The 25,801-nt window shown below is 40.5% G+C and overlaps 1 protein-coding gene and 1 long non-coding RNA gene across 3 annotated transcripts in view; one reads left to right on the plus strand and one right to left on the minus strand.

Moving 5' to 3' along the window:
• STAC (SH3 and cysteine rich domain) overlaps positions 1–25,801 on the minus strand; it is a 156,178-nt gene that overhangs the window by 103,597 nt on the left and 26,780 nt on the right. For both annotated transcript variants that reach the window (XM_072153226.1, XM_072153224.1), the window contains exon 2: positions 6,043–6,319. In XM_072153226.1, the coding sequence (XP_072009327.1) occupies positions 6,043–6,319 (277 nt within the window). The remainder of the gene's footprint in view (positions 1–6,042; positions 6,320–25,801) is intronic.
• On the plus strand, positions 1,787–25,416 carry LOC140133257 (uncharacterized). The gene is made up of 4 exons (XR_011855857.1): positions 1,787–1,908; positions 2,509–2,603; positions 24,183–24,300; positions 24,978–25,416. It is a non-coding gene; the product is annotated as an uncharacterized lncRNA (long non-coding RNA).

Below are 25,801 nucleotides of genomic sequence, written 5' to 3' on the forward strand. Positions count from 1 at the left end.
AGCTAGAATCATGCATTAAAAAAAAAAACCTAGCGCCTAAAATAATAAATGTTTCCCAATGTTTGAAGAAATGCATTACTAGATCTTCTAGATCTTTTTCCACAAAATCACTTATCACTCCATTTAACTATTCTAGTCTGTACTTAAATGATCACTAATATTTAAAACTGCATGAATCAATAAAAAATTTAAAAAAACAATAAAAAAATATAGAAAATATTATTAGAGCAAAGTGCTTCTTGCTCCATTTACATTGGATCCTACTCTCTCTCCGATTCATTTCTCTGTTGCTTTTCTCAAGCACAATTTACTCTACTTAATTTTGAGAGAAAATCAGACACAGTATATAGACTGCAGGTGGGAAAGCAGCCTGTAAATGAAGATTATAAGTCAAATAATGTAATGTTTTATTCCTCATGTACACACATCAGACTACTAATTTCTGCTAAGCTTAAAGAGAACCCGTCATGCAAAATAACCCCCCTAAACTAAATATATTTTCATAAACTGTCATTAGAGAGCATTGCCTCTATCCCTTCATTGTCCCTCTACATGCCTGTAAACCTAAGCAATGAAGTCCTAAAGCTGTATGCAAATGACCTGTGAAATGTCCAATGAAGCATTAGCATATTCAAGCTGTCCTCTCTATTCATGAGTGGGAGGCACAGACACCCCCCAGTGCATGACTGACAGCCTGTATAATGATGTGAGGCTGTATAATGATGTGCTTCCTGGTGCTGGTGGCCACGCCCCCTGCAGCCTGTGTGTGCATGTGTGTGTGTGTTTAGGAGAGATACAGCAGCTCCAGGCAGCCATGTTACAGCAGAAAATGTCAGATTCATGTGTAGCTGATGTCTGTGCCTCTCACCTGTATATTAGGAGGATGCAGCATGTCAGCAGATGCAGCACAGATACCAGCAATACTTTACTATACATTACACACAGGCATGAGCAGGGGGAGGAGAGGGAAGGGGTAACAGGGGTGACATCACTGCCTCTGACCATGTGACCAGCCTCATTTACTTGATAAATAATATGTGATTTTACAATGAATAATGTATGAAATAACTAGATAAAGGCTGGGACGGGATCCTTGTGAGCTGCTCCAACAGGTAGAGGTGACAGGACAAGTGACACAGACCTGATGACAGGTGTCCTTTAATGAAAGGTGGGACACTATCAATTAATATAACTTTATTTTAATTGTCTCTGACTGTCTCTGACTTCTCCAGCAGTTTCTGTTTTTGGCTGTCTCTGACTATTTTTGTCTCTGAGTGCCTCCAACTGTGTCTGTCTCTTTCTGTCCCTGACCATCTCTGACTACCGGTGACTCTGGTTTTCTCTGTGTCCGACTGTCTGTCTGTCTGTCTATGACTTTGACACTGACTGGCTCTGTCAGTCACAGACCGTATCTGTATTTGTCTCTTACTGTCTCTGTCTACAATTGTCTCTGACTGTCTATGGGTTGGGGGGGGGGGGGGGGGGGTTATCAGAAGTCTCTGAGAACAGATCTGTTCTAGTTGCCCATGGCAACCAATCAGAATTCAAGTTTAATTTTCCCACAGCTGTTTATAAAATTACAGCTGATCTCTGATTGGTTATCAGGTACAGCTGGAACTGTTTTAAATCAGACATTTCTGATAAATATTCCCTTATATCTGTATCCCAATCCATATTAGCTCACACATAAGCTGCCTTATACTCATTGCCTATAGTAACCAATCACGGCTCAGAGCTCATATTTTTGACCTGTGGCAAAATAGCAACCAATCACTGCTCGGCTTCTAACTGCCACAGCAGCAACAGGCAATGGCTCCTGCTTATGGTGGTTAATTAAGTGTATTTTAGAAAGTGTGGTGTGAAAATTTTGGTTCAAAACCGAGTCTATGACGTTCCCTTCCCTATGACGTGAGTCACATTGAGCGGCTGTGCAACATTTGGTGATTGTAAACATGACAGTACAGATTCCTTTAGTGGACATACATAACCCACATACCATACACACACATACACTCAGATTTTCTATATTAGATTAATAATATAACCTCGATATAACATAATCATATAAAATAAATATGTATGGGAAGAATTTACAAAAATTTGCAGTGGAGAATTCGTAATCCTTTTTCTATTAACCTTTGCTGAGACTTTACATAAATTTCAGCATCCCAGTTCTTATCACTATATACAGTTTTTTATTAGTTTTTTCATCTAGGTGAGAGTCGCGAAAGTGGAGAGGAGAAATGGGACATGAGTAAACAAGACAGATAAATGTTAATGGTGCAGTACAGCGAATGTCTCTATGGGGGAAGTAATTTTCCATCTGGCCTCTATACTGTAGACAGGCAATAAATTAAATTGTAATAAATGTGACTTATTTTTGTCAAAGCTGATGGCTCATGCTATTGTTGAACATATTGTCCTAAGCTTGTAAATTTCGTCAGTGTGACAGATAAATCATGGTACATTTCTTAAATAGAAATAACAGCTTCTGTTTCATGGCTTCAGTTGTTTGTGCTGCAATACCAGATGGCTCGTCATGGCCTTGGCCCTGAATCTTTATATCTGGAGTTAACAATGCAATGGAGCCAAGAATATCTAAGGTAAATTTCTAAATATATGGCAAGACTTTAGTATCTTTACATTTTAGCATCTGAAATATAAAAGCCTTCGAAGCACAGTTTTACTAATACATGTCATGCAGGGCCTGATTTTTTTAACCCCTTCCCACCACTCTTTTCTATCTTATCAGTTTCCTTCTGTCACTCCTTGCATTCTACATACCATAAATTTGTTTTTGACTTTTTATATCTACAGTACAGAGCTGTATGAGGGCTCCTAGAAACAATATGTGCTACCTATTGGCACAGGGTAGAGTGTACTAGAAGAAAATTACAAATGTGATGGAATTGGTAGTGCTCAGGTCGATACAATACAATTAAAGGGAACCTACCACCCCGATTCTACCTATAAAGGTAGAAGGGGTGGTAGGTGGATGAATGGGACGTGAGGATAGCCCTTTTTGGGCTAATCCTCACGTCCCGGCTATCTTTTTATAAAGTTTATTGCGGGCATATGCAAATTTATTTATGCGGCTACTGGGGCGTGGAGTAGCCGGACATGAGGCTACTAGTCGCGGCTACTCCACGCCCCAGTAGCCACATTACTCTGCCTACCATTTAATCTTCAGCGCGCAGCTCCTCATAGCTGCGCGCCCTCGTCTGAGTCCCCTGCGTTCTGCGCATGCGCAGAACCCAGGCCTTTGGCTGCGCAGCCGCGGCTCCGGGGCCGGAGCTACTGCGCATGCGCAGTAGGCCGCAGATGCCGGGGGACTCGGACGAGGGCGCGCAGCTACGAGGAGCTGCGCGCCGGAGATTAAATGGTAGGAGGAGTAATGTGGCTACTGGGGCGTGGAGTAGCCGCGACTAGTAGCCTCATGTCCGGCTACTCCACGCCCCAGTAGCCGCATAAATAAATTTGCATATGCCCGCAATAAACGTTTCTAAAAGATAGCCGGGACGTGAGGATTAGCCCAAAAAGGGCTATCCTCACGTCCCATTCATCCACCTACCACCCCTTCTACCTTTATAGGTAGAATCGGGGTGGTAGGTTCCCTTTAAGCAGATATCTATAAAAAAAAAAACCAAAAAGTGCAAAATATGGGCCATAAAAATGATTATTATAGTGATATTCTGACACTGGTCTTTTCTATACTTCTGTTACAAAGCTGTGTAAGGGGTTATTTTTGCAGGATGAACAATAGTTTTCATTCTACACAGTTTTTTTACACAAGTCTGTGTGAGCAATTTGTTCAAGGAGAATATAATACAGTGATTTGTACACACAGCTCAGCACTATATATTCCACTAACATTAGTTTACAGTCAGGACATTTTGCTCTCACACGGAGCATTTTAGACAAACCAAAAGATTGATACAGGTTTAAGGAGGAATCATGGGTCTGCATTTTATAAGATGTATATAAAATAAGGTAATGTTACTTTTTTATTTACCATTTTCTGTCTGTAGAAAGCTAGAACAACCTGTTTCTTTCCAACATTCCTCTGAATGCAGATTCCAGATAATAATAAATGAATGTCTACTGGCCATAAAAACATTATTTTTAGCGATCTGTGTACACTGGACAACTTTGAGGACACAGATCTTGTTTTCCTAATACCAGTATATCCTCTATCATATTGCTAAAAACATGTAATTCATTGAGATATCACAGGTATACAGCGGGTACAGAAAGTATTCAGACCCCTTTACATTTTTCAGTTTGTTCCATTGCAGCCAGCTGGAAAGATCAAAGAAGTTACTTTTTTTGTTCATTAATTCATTAACACTCTGCACCCCATCTTGATAGGAAACAGAAATGTGAATAATTTTGCTAATGTATTAAACAAGAAAAACTGAAATGTCACATGGTTATAAGTAATCAGACCCTTTGCTCTGTATTGAGTAGAAGCAACTTTTGAGCTAGGACAGCCACGAGTCTTCTTGGGAATGATGTAACAAGTTTTTCACACTTGGATTTGATATGCTCAATTGGGTTTAGGTCGGGGCACTGGCTGGGCCAGTCAAGGATGGTCACAGAGTTGTCCTGTAGCCACTGCTTTGTTATTTTAGTTTTGTGCTCAGGGTCATTGTCTTGTTAGAAGGTGAACCTTTGTTCCAGTCTGAGGTCCAGAGCATTCTGGAAGAGGTTTTCATCTCTGTACTTGGCCACATTCATCTTTCCTTCAATTGCAACTAGTCACCCTGTATCTGCAGCTGAAAAACAAAGCATGATGCTGCCGCCCCCATGTTTGACTGTTGGGATTGTATTTGGCAGGTGATGAGAAGTGCCTGGTTTTCTCCACATATACCACTTATAATTATAACCAAAAAATTCAATCTTCAGAACAGAGTATCTTATTTCTCATTGTCTGGTAGTCCTTCATGTGTTTCTTTTTCAAGCTGCATGTGGGCTATGTCTTGCACTGAGGAGAGGCTTCTGTTGGCACACTCTGCCATAAAGCCCGAATGGTGGAGGCTGCAGTGATAGTTGACTTTGTGGAACCTTCTCCCATCTCCCTACTGCATCTCTGTAGCTCAGCCACAGTGATCTTGGGGTTCTTCTTTGCCTCTATCACCAAGGCTCTTTTCCACGGATTGCTTAGTTGGAGGGAAGGCCAACTCAAGGAAGAGCTGTGGTCATCTCACATGTGTTCCATTTAAGGATTACAGAGGCCACTGTGCTCTTGGGAACCTTCAGTGCTGCAGAAACTCTTTTGTAACTTTGACCAGATATGTGCCCTGTCACAATTCTGTCTCTGAGCTCCTTGAGCAGTTCCTTAGACCTCATCATTCTTATGAGCTTTGACATGCACTGTGAGCTGTGAGTTCTTATATAGATAAATGTGTGCCTTTCCTAATCAATTCCAATACATTTAATTAAACACAGCTGGGCTGTATTGAAGGAGAAGAACCATCTCAAGGAGGATCAGAAGGAAATGGACAGCATGTGAGTTAAAAGGAGTGTCACAGCAAAGGGTCAGAATACTTATGACCATGTGATATTTCAGTTTTTCTTGTTTGATAAATTAGCAAAAATATCTATGGTTCCGCTTTTTTCTGTCAAGATGGGGTGCAGAGTGTAATTAGCAAAAAAATATTTTTTTTTAGTCTAACCAATTGGCTGCAATGAAACAAAGAGTGAAACATTTAAAGGGGTCTAAATACCTTCCATACTCACTGTATGTGGCAATGTTGAAAGAGAAAAGGAAGCTTCCTGAATTTGGGCCGCATGGCAGAACACCTTATAAGCATGTTTCATCCCAACCTCTTTAAAGGCAGAGCAATCTGCCATAACACTAGACCAGTTAAATTTTCATGGCTGTAACTATGTCAATAGACAGATTAGCAATATTTATCTTAACTTGTGATGGAAATATCCTTAGATGTCCAGCCAAAATAAGATGGACATTTCTGATTTTACTTGAATACTTGTTTTAGTGAGTCCAAATTATGCCTATAAACAAATCTAGACAACTCTTACCTACAATCATGTGGTTGCATACATCGCAAAATGTGGGCTTTTTAAAGACATGTTCCTGAAAAACATGTGCTTTGCTGTCAGGTGGCTGTGGGACTTTGGTAGGAGTTGAAGGCTGAGTCTCTGAACTTTGGATCTGGCTGGAATTGGTTGGACTACCTTCTGGCTCCAAATCAACTTGGAACTTTATTTCACTATTATTTCTTTGGAAGAAGTTGTCGGCACTTTTACTTCGTACACTCTTGGTCTTGAATGACAGCGATTTCTTGAGTTTCTGGAGCTGTAAACAAAATATGAAGATGTTATAATCAGTTTAATGTTTCCTTGTAATATTTTTGTAAACCTATGAAAAGAAAAAACCTTTCAGCACTCAATAAGTGCCACTCTACTGATGCTGTTGATGACAGTTGATTTTTTTTTCTTGAGCCCCAACTGTCCCTTAGTAATCACTACAATTATTATTGATAATAACCCAATACTTTTATTTAGTTCTCAACTGTCAGGTGGGTGGTCCTGGTACAGTGTAAGTTTGGCACCAACCACCTGACAGTAAAGGACCTAATTAGCCTATGATAGTTTAGGAATGGTAGGTGGATAAATAAAAAATCCAACTTCACTGGAATCTATGGTTAAGCACCTTCAAAAATATGACGATAAAGAGGGGTTCAGCAAGGAAAAGGAGTTGACAGATAACCTTGACAGATGATTTTGTTATATCAGATGTAAGTAACAAAACATATTTTTTTATATAATCCCAAATGTGTTGGCCACTCTACTTCATGAATATTATTTGCCAATATACATCTATTAAAAGTTCTGATATTGATATGTTCTTCATATGGCCTCAAAAGCAAGGATATGTGATCCTAACTGTTCATGACCCATCGCCCTTCCAGGACCTTATGATAGTATTCATGACAACAAGCTTAAGGTCCTGCAAGGGAGAAGTGTCATGGGCAGTTAAAATAACACAGGTTGTAAAATTGTCCAAACACTAAAAAGAGAATGCACATTTTTAAAAGATTGCTCACTTACAACATACAATTATGAGCAAGAACTTGCACAAGCTACTGTTATGCAATTAGAAGATATGATAACAGAATATAAACAGTGTAAAATCATCTGAAGATCATGTAAATGTGCAATTGTATAGAAAGGGTTAATCATTATTCATCTATTGTCATTTATCTGATGATGAACCCATTGCTGTTTAGCTCCAGCTCCAAAGTATGGGGTTTGAACATTCGTAGTGTATATTTCTGGTATTCAAGAGAAGTAACTATTGTGGCCTTTGTTGCTCTTAGAAACCAATCACGGCATAATTTTTTATTCAATAAAATCTTGAATGACTTAGTTGTTTCTTCAGCTACAACCTTATCCTGCCAGCCTTGGCCCATGGATCATTTACTTACACTATACTTGAGACCAGCCAATGGTCATTGTGATCCAGCAGAAAGCCAAATGTGGAGTAGTCCTGATTTATCCTTATTGAAATGTTTTTTATCTATTTTTGAAGAGAGTAGTTGTGTAGTATAGCAGTTGACTCCATGATCAGCACGAGTATCTGGCCAAACACATACCAGACTAGTAAAGTAAAGCTTGATTAATAAAAGATAAAAGTATTTCAGCGGAATTGACTGCAGTGAGTCACATTCACTTTGCTCCTAAAAAGACTCTTCTAATGGCCTAGCAGGGGATATAGCAATCAAACCTCATTAGTGCATCTAAGAAGAGAAAATTATAGAATCATGAAGTGTCTGGAATGACATTCATTATTGATTTGACATGTGCTGTAATTTAGAAGGGTTGCACTAAGCCAATTAAATAGCATATTTTATCTTATGTTGCCCAGATGCTTTCTATACAAGGAAAGACATCTTCACTTCAGCTATAATCAACTTCTAATGTATATCTTAGGACGTAACCTAAATGGCTAAGTATTTAGCTTCAAAATGTGCTTGGTGCCTCTTTTTGCCAGAGGAGTCTTCATGGCACTGAAAGAATTAAATCAATGTGACGTATGGAGGACAAGTTATGATAATACAAGATGATATGATGCTGTTCCAGTCTTGTTTATGTGCATAACCATATCCATAAGTATCTAACAAACGTTCCCTATGCATTTGTGTATGACTAGTTTTCAGCTTCTCTGCACTGCCTGTACATAAGATCCATTTGTTGACATATTGGGGCTTATTTACAAATGGTCAGCGGATCGCACTTTCATCAGATTTTCGAAGTTTCCGGGATGCGTGCCGATGTGACAGGTATTTAATTAGGGATTGCGTCAAATGCAATCAAATTGTGGCGCAGCATTTGACAGAAAAGAGGGGGGCGGGCCGTCGGATAATCCAACTTATTCGGACTCAGCACACAATTTAAGATTCAATTTGTGTCGCAAGACAATGCTCTTACATACACCGGGAAGAAGAAGGTGCGACACATGCAGGAAATCGGGCACATGATCTTAGTGAATCGCGGCAGATGTGCATTCTGGTCAGACAATGCACTTTCGGGGATCGCGCAGGATGGGTAAGTAAATGTGCCCCATTGTCTGTAGTGTGAATGATTTGAATTAGTCTGTACAAAATAAGGTCCATCAAAATTTCTAATCAGCGCCCTCTAGAGTTTGGCAAATAATAAAATATCAAAAATAAATTTACTTCCTGCGATCACACAAAGGTATACTCCTGCCAGGGCTTCTGGACATGTGATAATTTTTCTTGTTTAATTTGTTTAATATATTAGCAAAAATATCTACATTTCTATTTTTTTCTGTCAAGATAAGGCACAGAGTGTACATTACTGAGCAAAAAAAAGAACATTTATCTAACCAATTGGCTGCAATGAGTGAAAGGAATGAAAAATTTTAAGGGCTCTGAATACTTTCCATATCCACTGTATGTATTAGAATTTTAGATTATGTATTCATTGTACAAGTTTTTAAGGCTCTCTGGACGCTTAGAATTTGCTGAGAGTGATCTTCCTTCTTAACCCCTTACAGACATGTGACGTAGTATTACGTCACATGCCGGGTGCCGGGTGCCGGGTCCCGGGTCCCGGCATGTATGAGGAGTAAAATCTCCATATACTGCCATACTGTAGTATGGCAGTATATGATAGGATCTTACAGACAACCTAGGGTTAATGTACCCTATGGAGTCTGAAATATAGTAAAAATAAAAATTAAAAAAAGTTTTAAAAAAATATATTATAAAAAACCTAAAAACTCAAATCACCCCCCTTTCCCTAGAACTGATATAAATAAACAGTAAAAATCATAAACACATTAGGTGTCACCGCGTTCCAAAAATGCCTGATCTATCAAAATATGATAACGTTTTTTCACTGCGTTTAACCCCGTAACGGAAAATCGCGCCCCAAGTCGAAAATGGCACTTTTTTGCCATTTAAAAAAAAAAAAAATTCTATAGAAAGTGATCAAAAGGTTGCACCATCCTAAAAATGATAACATTGTAAACGTCATCAAAATCCGCAAAAAATGACACCACCCACAGTTCCATACACCAAAGTATAAAAAAGTTATAAGCGCCAGAAGATGGCAAAATCCCCCAAAAAATTTGTTATACAGGTTTTAATTTTTTTAGTTAATATGAAAACATTATAAAACCTATATAAATGTGTTATCCCCTTAATCGTAACGACCCAAAGAATAAAGTAAACATTTCATTTGGGGCGTACAACGAAATCCGTAAAATCCAAGCCCACAAGAATACGGCACAAATGCGTTTTTTTACCAATTTCACTGCATTTGGAATTTTTTCCCGCTTCCCAGTACACGGCATGGAATATTAAATACCAACATTTTGAAGTGTAATTTGTTACGCAGAAAATAAGCCATCACACAGGAAAAATAAAAAAGTTACAGATTTTTGAAGGTGGGGAGTGAAAAATGAAAACGCAAAAACGAAAAAGGGCTGCGACATTAAGGGGTTAATGCTCTTTTAAATATATTTGTATCACTGTTTCTATGGAAGTTTAGAAATATATTTCCCTTAATGTTTATATCCTGCTGTCAAGATCCAAAATCAAAATAAACTCACGTATACAGTGGTTAAACGTTTATATGATGCTGATGCTACAAATAATTTATGTATTTCACAATAACAGTGTTTGAATTCCAAAAAACTTTTCCATAAGATTAACAAGATTTTTAGAGACTAGTCTGGAAGAAAGGGATTCCACACAATAAAATGGTTACATTTCAGCATTCTAAAGAGGACAGATGGCTTGGTTCTACCTAACCTCTGACTATACGCTCTTTCCTCTCAGCTACAACATCTAGGAAGTTAGGGTGAGTCTTTTAGGGTTATCATCCTATATACTCCTAAAGTCCTTAGTGGGCGCAGATAATCTATTAGGTCTAGAGGCAGGACTTTTCAAGAAGGTTAATGGGACACATTTACTATGAATGGTTCAAACTGAACAAGTGTTGCTTGCCTGTGTATTATGCATGGTGCGCCAAATTCATGATTTGTTAATGAGTCTGGTGCTCCCCGAACTGGCCCGACAGAGTGCACCACTCTTTTTCTGTTCTATCTTTAACATGGGGCATTCAACACACTTCTGTTGGACTTGCATGTTAAATGTGGCGCACGGTCCGAATGAGCACCGGACGCCCCCTAATTTGTGTTGCATGCTGCCTAGTGCATCTGTGCCACAAAAGGGTCTCATGCAACACAATTGTGGCGCAGATACTTCTTAAATACCCGTGCAAGCAGTTTGCACTAGAAAGAACGTGCAAAGTCTGAAAGAAAACTTGTGTAAAGCCCTTAGTAAATGTGCCCCAATATGTTGGAAACCGCTATCTGGCCCAATATCCTCAGTCCTGAAATTTTAAAAACTCCCACACTTTGATTACAGGACATCCAGACGTGTTTCTATTTCTTTTCTTCAAAGGGGACTCCCTAAAGTCCTTTGACCAGTAAGATTAATTTATTTTCTTTCACACATATTGGACTTTTGGGGTATATTATGCAATTTGTTTTTGAGAACTTATACTGATGCTGGAGGGAGTGCATTGTTTTCTGTATGCCTTTCTTGTATTTCTAATAAAAAAAACTAATACAATTTGCTGACAGAGGATATGTGCATAATATCTGAAGGTATATCTCCTCTATATTCTTGATGTTATCCCAGACAATTTATCTTCAAAATCAATTTCTGCTGTGTCTCAGCTTTGAACCATTGATGCTCAGATAAACTGAAAAGAAGGGAGAAAAGTACTTTTACAACCAAGATGATGAATGGAAAAATGCAAAGCTATGACACACAGATAAAAGAAGTACATTCAAACAAACAGAATGTGGCTTCTCTTGACCCTTAATATTGACCATATTTTATGTGATCTACAGATCTACAGTCTAATATAAAACCTATATTCTCACACAGCAGATTTGTTGTAGAAATTTCTACAACTAAAATTCAGTTTTATTTTTCTGAATGAGTATGCGCTGCGTGTGAATATATACTTATAGGGTGTAATGCAGATCTACTGATGGGTTTAGAGTCAAACTCACAAACAGAGATAACATTGTGTTGATGCCTAAACCAAGCACCAGGTATTTAATTGTTTAAATTCCTAAAGACACAATAGGCTACAGTATAGTAAAGAATAGAGATATAATGATTTGTTTATTGCTATAATCAGTACTGTGAATCTACAGAAATTCATTCAATAATGAAGAGGGCTGTCAAGGAAACCTATTACTATACCACTACTAGTTCAGTTCGTTGAGGCAGCATCTTAGCAGCAGTCAATTGATAACATTATTAAGTAAAAAGAAATGGGAAGTATAATTTTTGTGGGAGCAGAACATCAATGTAGGGACACAATTTTGCTCCCTGGCCAATCCCTCAATGTCTTTTTTGATTTGTCATGGACCAAAATTTAAATTGGTAGCCTAGGGTGGGGTGGGGGAGGGGCATACGTCTGTCCTATCTTTTCCCTGTGTATGGAGCATTATGGTGCCGCACGTGTGCAGCACCGTATCGCTCTGTACGCCCATTGCTGTCGATGGGGGTCGTATGTACGTCCGCAAGCTTGCGGCCGTACATACATTCCCTCGACGGTCATGTGAATGCAGCCCTAGGATAATATTTGAAACAATGTGGTATCTTTTTTTCACATACATTGTTGTGGGAGGGGGCCCCGTATTGGCTGCTGAGCTGGGGGGCCCCAAACTAAATGAGGTACTCCATACCGCTGGGACCCTTAATCTGGCCCTGGGCAAGAGGATGAAATACAGCAAGAAAAAAATAATTATATAACGATATTATGATTACCCTGCTGTTTAATAAAGTATCACAGATGTTATAAATATATTGAGCATTAAACAGTATTAAAAACAATAGAAACAGTCAAAAGAAAACACCAGAGATGTAGTACAAACATTTACCTACTTCTTATATAGCTGAATATAGAAACTGATTCTACAATGCTTGGCAGCTTTATGAAAGGTGCTGAGCTACCTGAGATTGAATTTTAAATGTATCATGTACTGAATCTCTGGAGCTAGAATACATTTCATTATATTTACAGTAAAAAGATGGGTGCATATTGGAGATTGAAATTAAATAAATTAATAGAATAAAGTTAAAAGGTTATTTCTAACATATCATAAAAATTATAAAATTGAAAACCTCAAAATGGCACCATGAGCCACTAAAAGATGTCATAATATGTGACAACTAAAACATGTGGCACAAGCTCATAAATGGGCTTGCCAAAGCTACTGGTGTTTATCACAGGGCCGCGTGAGGTTCTATCTCCGCCAGTTAATGAAACCTTTGAACATTAGATCAAACAACGTTTTTTATTGGTGCTATTTATTTTATAAGTCATATTGTTTAGCCTACCCTGTAAGAGTTAGAAAATATATGTAATGTTAGAACTACCATACCATGGATGAAAGACATAACTCTAGCAGCAAGGATGTTCAGTGAATTTATGATTTGTGACTGTTTACTTTCCTGATGAATATATTTTCCAGATTTTTGTCAAACCCTCTTGCAAAGGGTAATGGTGGATTCACAAATAGATTTCTCTGCACAAGGGATTTTCTTACCATCTTAATTGCCATTTTTAATAGGTGTTACATGTAAGTCAATAGAAAAGAATCACATCAGTGTACGAATATATTAAAACATTTCTGACATTTATGACATGCTATTAGAAGGCATAGAAATATCACCCCAAGAAGAAAATCAAGACACAAAAAATGTTCATTCCTGTTCATTTCAATCAGGGGATGTTACGATATAAAGGTTGAGGCTTTTGGAAACTTGGCAGGTAATACATGCCTGAGATAAAGGACATGAAAGTTTTCCCTCTATTGAATTTTTTTCAATCTCAGCAAAAGAAAAGTAAGTATATCAATCATCAAAGTCCTCCAGTATGGATGAAACAGCCTTTACCCAGTAGTCTGAAACCCAAACAGTCTTAGTGACTAAAGAATAAATTACTTTACCTAATGAATAACTGGGTTTAAGGGTATTGTATACAGGGGCGGACTGGGAATTTAAAGTGGCCCTGGAAAAAAAGTGGCCTCATTCTGTGGGCGGGGTCAAAACAATTAGGCGTGGTCATGTGATGTAGTTGGAGTTACTAAACTCCACACAAACTGTATATAGATGGTCTAAATTAACATGTACAGCACAGTGAAAGAGACTCATACTGCCTCCCAGGAATAAAGCATCTTTAAAAAAAAAAAAAAAACACAACACAACTTAACACTGCCTTATATATAACTGCTATAATACTGCCCCATGTGTACAAGAATGTAACTACTATAATACTGCCCCCTATGTACAAGAATATAACTACTATAATACTGCCCCCTATGTACAAGAATATAACTACTATAATACTGCCCCCTATGTACAAGAATATAACTACTATAATACTGCCCCCTATGTACATGAATATAACTATTATGATTCTACCTGATATGTACAACAATATAACTACTATAATACTGCCTCCAATGTACAAGAATATAACTACTATTACTACTACTACCACCAGCCAGACAGCCCCCCAGTATACAGCCAGTCCATCCAGTATATAGCCAGCCCCATCCCCTGTATACAGCCCCAGTATACAGCCAGCATTCCACCCCAGTATACAGCCCACCTGCCCCCCAGTATACAGCCAGCCAGCTCCCACCCCCTGTATACAGCCAGCCAGCTCCCTATATGCAGCCAGCCAGCTCCCTATATACAGCCAGTCAGCTCCCCCCTGTATACAGCCAGCTTGCCCCCCTTCTGTATACAGCCAGCCCCCCTCTGTATGCAGCAAGCACCCTCTCCTGTATACAGCCAGCCCCCGTATACAGCCAACCCCCTGTATACAGCCAGCTACCCCCTGTATAGTCAGCTCCCCCGTATACAGACAGCCAGCCCCACCCCCTGTATACAGCCAGCTCCTCCCTGTATATAGACAGCTAGCCTGCCAGCCAACCCTATGTACAGCCAGCCTGCCCCCCTTCTGTATACAGCTAGCCCCCGTCTGTATACAGCAAGCCCCCTCCCCTGTATACAGCCAGCCCCCCGTATACAGCCAGCCCCCTCTGTATACAGCCAGTTCCCCCAATATACAGCCAGCCTGCCTCCCTGTATTCAGCCAGCCTGCTTCCCTGTATACAGCCAGCTCTCCCCTGTATACAGCCAGTTGGCCTCCTTTTATTCAGCCAGCCTGCTCCCCTGTATACAGTCAGCTCCCCCCTGTATACAGACAGCCAGCCCCAACCCCCTGTATACAGCCAGCCCCCCTCTGTATACAGCCTGCAGCCCCCCCTATGTACAGACAGCAGCCCCCACCCCATGTATGTATACAGCCATCCCCTGTATACAGCCAGCCTACCCCCTATATACAGCCAGCTCCCTGCTGTATACAGCCAACCAGCTCCCCCTGTATACAGCCAGCCTGCCTCCCTGCATACAGCCAGCCATCCCCCTGCATACAGCCAGCCCCACTGTATATAGCCAGCCATCCCCCTGTGTACAGCCAGCCCCACTGTATACAGCCAGCCCCCCTGTGTACAGCCAGCCCCCCTGTATACAGTATGCTCTCCCCTGTATACAGCCAGCTCCCCCTGTATACAACCAGTCCCCCCTCTGTATACAGCAAGCCCCCTCCCCTGCATACAGCAAGTCCCCTCCCCTGTATACAGCCAGCCCCACCCCCCTGTATACAGCCAGTCCCCCTGTATACAGCACAGCGAAAGAGACTCATACTGCCTCCCTTATACAGGAATAAAGTATCTTTTTTTAAAAAAAACATAACTTAACATTGCCTTATATATAACTGCTATAATACTGCCCCATGTCTACAAGAATATAACTACTGCCCCTATGTTCAAGACTATAACTACTATAATACTGCCCCCTATGTACAAGAATATAACTACTATAATACTGCCCCTTATGTACAAGAATATAACTACTATAATACTGCCTCCTATGTACAAGAATATAACTACTATAATACTGACCCTATGTACAAGAATATAACTACTATTACTACCACCAGCCAGACAGTCCCCCAGTATACAGCCAGTCCATTCAGTATATAGCCAGCCCCTCCCCAGTATACAGACAGCCAGTTCCACCAGTATACAGCCAGCCCCCTCATATACAGCCAGGCAGTCCCCCCAGTATATAGCCAGCCAGCCCCCCCAGCATATAGCCATCCAGCCCCCCCAGTATACCGCCAGCCTTCCCCCCCAGTATTCAGCCCGCCTGCCCCCTATATACAGACAGCCTGCTCCAACCCCCTCTTTACAGCCAGCCAGCTCCCTATATACAGCCAGTCAGCTCTCCCCTGTATACAGCCAGCCTGCCCCCTTCTGTATACAGCCAGTCCCCTCTGTATACAGCAAGCCCCCTCCCCTGTATACAGCCAGCCCCCGAAAACAGCCAGCCCCCCTGTATACAGCCAGCCCCCCTGTATACAGCCAGCCCCCCTGTATACAGCCAGCCTTCCCCCCTGTATTCAGCCAGCCTGCTCCCCTGTATACAGTCAGCCCCCCCCTGTATGCAGACAGCCAGCCCCACCCCCCTGTACACAGCCAGCCCCACCCCCCTGTACACAGCCAGCCCCCCCCCTGTACACAGCCAGCCCCCTCTGTATACAGCCTGCCAGCCAACCCTATGTACAGCCATCCTGCCCCCTTCTGTATACAGCCAGCCCCCCCTCTGTATACAGCAAGCCCCCTCCCCTGTACACAGCAAGCCCCCTCCCCTGTACACAGCAAGCCCCCCCGGTATACAGCCAGCTCCCCCCTGTATACAGCCAGCCTGCCTCCCTGTATTCAGCCAGCCTGCTCCCTTGTATACAGTCTGCTCTCCCCTGTATACAGTCAGTCAGCCCCACCCCCTGTATACAGCCTGGCCCCACTGTACACAGCCAGCCCCCTCTGTATACAGTCTGCTAGCCCCCCCTATGCACGGCCAGCAGCCCCCACCCCCTGTATACAGCCAACCTGCCCCCACCCCCTTTATACAGTCAGCCAGCTCCCTGTATACAGCCAGCCCCTGTGTATACAGCCAGCTCCCTGCTGTATACAGCCAGCCAGCTCCCCCCTGTATACAGCCAGCCACCCCCTATATACAGCCAGCCATCCCCCTGCATTAAGCCAGCCCCCCTGTATACAGCCACCCCCCTGTATTCAAACAGCCTGCCCCCTGTATACAGTCAGCTCCCTCCTGTATACAGTCAGCTCCTTCCTGTATACAGCCAGCCTGCCCCCTGTATACAGCCAGCTCCCTCCTGTATACAGCAAGCCCCCTGCCCTGTACACAGTCAGCCCCCCTCTGTATACAGCAACCCACCTCCCCTGTATGCAGCCAGCCCCAACCCCCTGTATACTTGCGGACGTCATAATCTGTGCGACTCTGGTGCACACAGAGCTGTCGCCACTGGCCGGACTGCATCAGCGGGTCTTCGGGGGAGCGTCGGAAAGGTAGGTACATGTTTTTTTATTTTTCGACCAGCTCCACCAGCCCCGTACCAGCCCCACACCAGCCACAAACTAGTCAAACCTAATAGTCAGTCCACCCATGATTGTATAACAGAATGATCATTTAAAATTGTGATCTATAAAAATAATAACCCTGGACAATTCCCATTTCATATACCATATATACTCGTGTATAAGCCAAGTTTTTCAGCACAAAAAATGTGCTGAAAAATGTCCCCTCGGCTTATACACGAGTCAATACTTGTAAAAAATAATTAAAAATGGACTAAAAAAAATTAACTTATATACTCACCCTCTGGTGGCCCCGGTGCGCAGCGCTGCTACCCCGATGTCATCGCGGCTCCTCTTCTTGCTTCTGCGCTGTCTTCTGTCTTCTTTAACATCGTGCTGGGCGCCGCCATTATTCTTCTCCCGTGCGGCGCCTAGTATGACGTCAGCAGCGTCGCGTCATACTAGGTGCCGCACGGGAGAGAACAACACGATGTTAAATAAGACTGAAGACACCGCGGAAGCAAGAAGAGGAGCCGAGAAGCCAGAAGAGGAGCCGCGTTGACATCGGGGGAGCAGCGCTGCGCATCGTGGCCACCGGAGGGTGAGTAAATAAGTTTTTTTTTTTAATTCTGGGCTGGCTGTATACTACTGGGGGCATGCTGTATACTACTGGGGGCAGGCTGGTGTGGCTGTATACTACTGGGGGCAGGCTGGGGTGGCTGTATACTACTGGGGGCAGGCTGGTGGGGCTGTATACTACTGGGGGCAGGCTGGGGTGGCTGTATACTACTGGGAGCAGGCTGGGGTGGCTGTATACTACTGGGGGCAGGCTGTATACTACTGGGGGCAGGCTGGGGCAGGCTGTATACTACTGGGGGCAGGCTGTATACTACTGGGGGCAGGCTGTATATTATAGGGGGCTGGCTGGCTATATACTTGGCTGGGTCTGTGACCAATGCATTTCCCACCCTCGGCTTATATTCGAGTCAATAGGTTTTCCCAGTTTTTGTTGGTAAAATTAGGGGTCTCGGCTTATACTTGTATCGGCTTATACTCGAGTATATACGGTATGTAAAATGCCCCCCTTCTGTATACAGCCAGCCTGTATGATATATATATATATATATATCATATTCCTGCTCTAATTATAGTAGCACAGATGTTAGGAACACACTCAGCAGTATACAGTAAAGCAAAACATAGACGTTGTAATATGAAAACACCAGAGGTGTAGTACACACATTTACCTACTTCTTACATAGCTAAAAATAGAAACTGATTCTAAAAATGCCTGGCAGCTGTGCGAGGGTGATGTGATATCTGAGATTGAATTTAAAATGTATCATGGAGCCTGAATATATTTCATAAAATTCACAGTAAAAAGATAGCTGCATATTAGAGATAGATATAAAACTGAGACATAGATAAATAATAGATTGATATGAGAAAGGTTAAAATTGGATATTAAAATTTAAATCATAAATATTAAATTGATATAGCTACAGATAGATACATAGATAGGAGATAGATATATAGATAGATAGAATGAATGACCATTGTGAATATCTAGGTTTGGGGTAACATGCGATTGGTACCAGGTAGGATAATACCATGTGTTATTGGCCATTAGTGAATAAAAAATGCATTTCAGAAAAATCTGCTTCACATTTCTCTCTCTTTTGATGTATTTTTATGTTGATTAGAATTATATTATATGTACTTCTGCTTGTCAACAATACAGTCATATTGGCATATAAAATTCACTAGGGTCAAGTGTTTCAGAAAAACAATGGATTTGTGCTTTATACTACATGTTGATATTATGTGCGGAGGGCAGAGCATCAGACCTATTCATCTAATGCTTGAACCTTGTTTACTAAGACCTGACACTCATGCACTCCATGTAGCAGCTCAGCTTATTAGACCTGTAATAAGGGCAGGAATTGATACTGTATAATAAGGACTTATTATGGTTGCATAATTCCAGCCTAATGTAAGTGTATTAACCTTGCTAAAATGTGAGAACGGAAACTGAAATAATGCATTTAATATGCAATCTAAAAATATTTCCTATAGGATTCTGCCCTCAGGCTGGTGGTGATAGCTCCGTTGATCTGTTCTGTTTATAGCCACCATTTAACAGTCACACTTGCCATTATCTGACAGTCTTTCACACACTATAAATGCAGCAAAAATACTTGACAAATTATAGCTCATGGAGTGTAAAGTTATTTTTCACACATTCTACTATGTTACCTATGTTGCAATTTGCTGAGCTCTTTTACCCTACAGGGTTATATTGCCAGGTATAGAATAAGGCTGGCCATTATCATTAAATACTTGTCCACAATGTGAATGGTGACGGCTTTACTGTACAACAGTAATAAATAGGATGAACTGAACATGCTGGCTGAATCATCTTTTGTAGAGGCACACTTTACACCTCGTAGAACTGAGGAGTAATGGGATATGGACTGAATGGATGTATCCACAGTTTGAACATTAAATTTGAGAACATGCTGTGAACATTGCCCTCAAGTTAATGTACACAATACTAAAATAAGTAATGCTATGGATACCACATTACAGATCCACCGAACACAGATTTATACACATGTATGAATTAAGACTCATACTTACTAGAAAGGAGCTTACTCCTTCAGTGTGGACTCTACGAGTCGCCATATGTATACAGATAATCAATCTGTTCTAGAAGCCTGTCAGGCTCATTGGCATAATTTAAAAAGTTGATTTTCGAAGGAAGGAAGGCATGGATAAAACTTGAAAAAGATTAGCACAGTCACATTGCAAGGATCTATGAGTAAGTGCTCCCGGTTTATCATGCTTGATTTTGATGGTAGATTTGCTTTAAAATATAGCCTGGTGCAGATTACAGCTATGGACCTCTAAAAAAGCACTTTTACAATCCTATAAAAAACATAGCTGGGCCCACTTTACAGCTCTACAGACCTTTATGAAAGCTCTTGTACAATCTTATGCAAAACACAGGAGCACGGTACAACCCAATGGACTCCTATCATAGCCTCTTATAGTATTTTACAAATGTAGCTAGGAGCACAGTACAGTCCATGGACCCACTGTATGACAATACTATTACAATAATATACAAAACATTAAAATTAATTTTATATGTGAAATGTGCACAAATTCTAGACTTTCGTACCCTCCGAGACTTTGTAGGACTCGCTGTGTCCGTAATGTGCAGAGCGGTTATTTGAGCCATTGCTTGGAGATACCGTTTCATTACAGAGGCAAATGCTTTCTTTGTCAGCCACTCATCAGGTTTCTCTTTTTTTCACAGGATAAAGAATGAGGTGCACTTTCACTGAACCCTGATCTATGCAAGGTGTCTGTTCTTGTTTGCTTGTTGGTAATAGTCTCACACATGGGACAAGCATACAGTCTAGATCAAATGGCATCACTGAATGAACTGTAATGTGCCTGGCTAGCTCCTCTTTCATAACATAAACACAAGGGCTATGAGTCACAAAGGATTGCAACTGATATTGTCCAGGAGAGATCTATTACTCAAGCATCCTGGCAGTAAAACAATGTAGATTATTACAGTCTATGTGACACAGCCAATGATACTCACTGATGCACGCACAGCCATGAAAAATAGTTCTGTGAACAGGTAATCTCAATACAAGCTTTAAAAATTCACTTCTTTCCATGGCTCCATTAGCACCAACATATACATAGCATATACTTCAGGATCTGCTGCACTATTAAAAATGTGACTGTCAATTTAGCATTCAGCTGAAATCTCAGGAGGAACTTCTATGTCTACAGTAGTAAAACATAAATTCTCTTGATCATCCGCTCTGGACTTGTTGGGCACAAGCAATGGGCTGTGTGCCAACGCTTGAAGACCATCTCACATCACCCCCCAATGTCTATAGGAAGTGACTGCCGGCACATGAAAGATGGGCAGGAATAGGATCGGACTTATGTTTTGCAGTGCAGGCAGTAGGGACATCGCCGTTGCTGTGAGGCACGGACTGCATGGACAAGCCAAACCACACAGTGAACGTGCCCCATAGAAGGCTATGGGGCTGTCAGCAAGCCGTTGTGTGGGTGGCTAGCTCAGCCTTAGCCCACGTGTGCATGAGGCCTAGCACTCAGTACAATAGCCCTCAAATGTGCAGCAAAACAAATGAACTAGAAGCCGAATATTACATATTTACATATTAATGTACTTCAATATTCAATATTCTATTATTAAAACAAAAGAAAAACACTGATTTACTAAATATAAAATACTGAAATGAATCACCTAACTGACCTTGATGTTCATTGTAAATGTGATTCTAAATGGAGTCTTTCAATAACACTCTTCATCGGCACAGTGTATTATAGTTATTTACGTCTCCCACGTTCATGTATTCACCATTGGCATTCAAAAAGCAGATTATTAAACAAAAGTTATGTCAAGTGCTTATTATATTTTAGTCTGATTTTAATTTGATTTTAAATTACATATTGGGAGTCAAAACAGAACACACAGAACAAGTGAACATCTTTTATTATGTGTTATTGTGTCTCCACACCTGATTTTGGCTCACAATAACTGATGCAAAAAACTTATGAAATAATTGAGATTTGAACTGGTTGTTATTTGTGAACTGAAATGCTTTTAGCTATTATATTAGTAATAGAGTATACTTAAAGGGAATTCCTCGGATTGAAAACTCAATTCAATGAAACGGCAGCATGTTATACAGAAGAAAGAACTAAACAGATTGGCATATAAATTAGTAAGGTCTATAGTTGTGAGATCCCTGTAAAGTGTATCACAAAGTGCTGCCCCTGTAACCATAAATATGAAATAAAATAAAGAAATCTACTATGAGAAAATAAAAAGTGTATTATTTTGTTATTTAGTTTCAGAAGAGTACCAAGCAGAAATTCCCAAAACATTCCCTTTACATTACACTGTACCAGTGACATACCTACAGAACATACATATAGGAATGATTGAGCCAAAGGTACTTGTGTTAGAGTAGTCAGGTTTTCAAGTGCTCATCAAATGTGCTCACAAATGGTTTCTATATAATTATCATTGAAATGATATATAATCTTTTTCTTTGTTATTATACATCTGTGTGAAGATGTTAATAGGAAGCCACCATGCTGTTACAAGTCTCTGCCCAGCTTAAAATTAAAGCCTTTATCATGCAAATATAATGGTTTTCCTTCAGGGAGGAAGAAAAGCAAATGCAAAACCAGGTTATCATTGTACTTAAGAGATCATCCCCATTCAGGTATTCTAAAAAGATTATGGAAGGCTGAAATGGTTAAATAATAGTGGAATAAAGGTTTAGCATGTACTCATTTCGGAAAAATTTTTCAGGGTAATTGGAAAAGCAGAACCCATATGGAAATCCTATAGAGATGTCCAGTGCAACCTGTGGAAGAATTCTCACTAGTCAAATGATTTTAGCGAAAGATAAGTTTTGCATACCAATTGAAAAGTAGAAGGTTAAACATACTTACGATGACTACCTATAGACTAGACTGGACTAGTACCATTATGCATTGGGGCACAGGAAGGTATGGCTCGTAGTAACCTTAAGAAAGACTCTGTCAAGGATGATTGCTGGACCATTTTTAATAAAAGGTTAGATATCAGAAACAAGCATCTGAACCAAACATGTGCTGGGAAATAATAATTCTGGGGAATTTAAAGGAAATCTATAAGCAAAATCAAGCATCATAAGCCATGGGGCACTAACTCATAGATCCAGGCATCATTACTGGGGTAATCTTCTTATATTTGTTAACCATGGCCTCATTCCTTCTAGAATCAACTTTTAAAATCATGCTACATCAGCAATACTCCTTCTTCCAGTTGTTATCTCGCCCAGTGGGAGGGAAAATTGCTCCTGCACGGTGAAACAGACTTTGAAGCTACAGCACGGAGGGGTTCTGGTAATGGCTAGTTATGACAATTTTAAAAGTTAATAGATGCCTGGATCTATAAGTATGTGTCCCTTTGTTTATCATGCTAGATTTTTATTGTAGATTTCCTTTAAAGGGATCCTGGTTTGGTTCCCAGAGTTCCTCGGTGCTGCAGATTAATAGGCTGTTACACTGTGGAGAGCACTTCCCCCTCCTACTGTGTGCTGAAACTTCTAATGCTACAGTGAGATTACAGGAGGCAAAGAGAGGGGTGAAGTGCTGAGCAGGAGCAGAGGGACAGTGCTAGACAGTCTATAGCCTTTTGTAGATTTCCTTTAAAAGTATCGGAAATAGAACTAGAAATAGAACAGATTTATCAAGCCATTTGCCCATGGTAAATGAGCACTGGTAAAACAAAAGCTGAGATGTGGGCAACTAGAAATATTCTGACTTTCAGACAGCTTGATAAATCTGTCCCATTAACTCCTTAACGCTCTGCGCCGTAGCTCTACGGTGGCGCATGGGTGTTGCCATCTATCTTCCGATCGTCGCTCCCCTGAACGTCATCGGGGGGCGGCGATCGGTTGCCATGACAGCCTCGGGTCTGATAATGGTTTCTGCACATTCGTTACAATGAGGCAGTAGTATTGCAGTATATGGTAGGAACGATCTGACTATCTAGGGTTAATGTACCCTAGATGGTCTAAGAAATAGTGAAAAAAAGAAAAAAAAAGTTAAATTTTTTTAAAAAATTAATAAAATAGTAAAAAATCACCCCCTTTTCCTAGAACTGATATAAATCATAATAAACAGTAAAAATTACAAACACATTAGGTATCGCCGCGTCCCAAAATGCCCGATGTATCAAAATATAAAAACTGAGCCCACAAGAACGTGACACACATGCGGTTTTTTCCATATTTGGAATTTTTTTCCTGCTTCCCAGTACACAGCATGTTATAATAAATAACATCACGGGAAAGTAAAATTTGTTACGCACAAAATAAGCCCTCACATAGCTCTGTACATGGAAAAATGAAAAAGTTATGGATTTTTGAAGATGGAGAGCGAGAAATGAGTGAAAAAAGCCTGTGTCCTTAAGGGGTTAATGTGTGCATGTAAATTATGTATGGAAACATGTCAAGGTTTGAATGGAAATAAGATCAATTTGGTTATTTTTCATTAAAATTTTTGTTAATGATATATATTTTTTTTTGTGCTTTATCAGAACCAGGGACTGCCGTCGGGATGGTTGATAGGGAAAATGCACATAAACCTCATCGTAATATTATGGCCGTTTGTGGGAAGTCACTTTTGCCAGTGCCACACATGAGAAACAGTTAAAGGTAAAACGCTTTTATTAAATCTTTAAAATAATTTATTCTGAATGACTAAGATTACACGAACCTCATGTAAATATCACACAACCTCATGAAATCAGGATCGCACGTTTGTAGCAGGGGTTTAAATTTTACTATGAGGATAGTAAATCCATCTCCTCAGGCAGGACTATCAAATTCCCTAACTGCATGTAACTTTCACTCTCTTTTCACTAACCTCCACTGTGCAGTCCTCCTGTCTATGTATTCCTGCAAGAAACCAATATACAGGTCACTGCACACCTTGGACTCTATATATAAAGATGGCGACTGGTGACTGCTTTATGCAGGATTATTTATTGATTTTTTATTTGTTCTGGCCCATAATAAAGAATTAAAGGACCACTGTACAAGCTCTTATACCTCTTGTGTCACCCCTTTATCCTGACAGATTGTAAGCTCTTGTGAGCTGGACCCTTACTTTTCCAATAAAATTATTATGTTAGGCATGTTTATTGTGGGTAAGATAATGTTTGTGTTAGTTATTATCCAATTTTGATAGATTTTTTTTAGATTTTTTGATAATTTTTTTGTTTTTTATGCCTTTCACAATATGACATGCTCTCAGTCAAGGTCAGAAATACTCATGATACCCTTCATGAAATTTTTTTTAAACTTTAACTTTTCTTTTAATGTCCCAACAGGGAAGACTTACACCTCCAAGTCCATGATCCCTGGTACAATACACCGCAGTACTTTGGGAAAGGTGCAGTAGGGACCGGGTTGTGTATAACAACTAGCCTCCTGCTGCTGATTGTGCTAGTACACTGGAAGTCCCAAGCATGATCTGCAGAACGAATATGCTCATCCTGATGTGTTAAGTATTAATTATTAGGACGTACATACTCGTCCAGCACCGTTAAGTGGTTAAATGACTTGTCACTGGTTACTATGTGGGCCAAAAAAACAGTTTCCTTCTGTCATCTTATTTGATGGAAAAATAAAAAAGGATTAATATCTCTGTCACACTAATATATACAGAGGCTCAATGTTGATGTAGCCTTGACAGTACGCACCCCCATCATCACTGAGCTGCTCTATACTTACAGAGACCGGTGATGATGAGAACGCTGTGCTGGACTGGAGAGACAGAATGAGGTATCACTTCTTCTTATTTTGACACATCCTGGGGGGCATAGTATACAAACCGAGAACCCCTTTAAAGCTAAGATTACATTACAGAATGATCTCATATGTATATGCAGGCATGACTGCAAGTATTTAATACATTTATTTTATAACCTGGCATGTTACTGCTACTAATGTACACTAATAATCAATCAAAACTGTCTAGAAAAAAAACCTTGAATTGTTGTGTGTGATGAACTACCACTCTTGAGTCCAACCGCGGGATGCACCTACTCTATGGAGTAGCAGAATTTAGCCCTTAAGCTCCACCTACATACACAAAATGGTGTCCTTACGCTAAATTTACTCCTGAGCACTCAGCACTCAAGCCAACTCACCG

The sequence above is a fragment of the Engystomops pustulosus genome, chromosome 5, assembly GCF_040894005.1.
Source record: "Engystomops pustulosus chromosome 5, aEngPut4.maternal, whole genome shotgun sequence".
Lineage (NCBI taxonomy): Eukaryota > Metazoa > Chordata > Amphibia > Anura > Leptodactylidae > Engystomops > Engystomops pustulosus.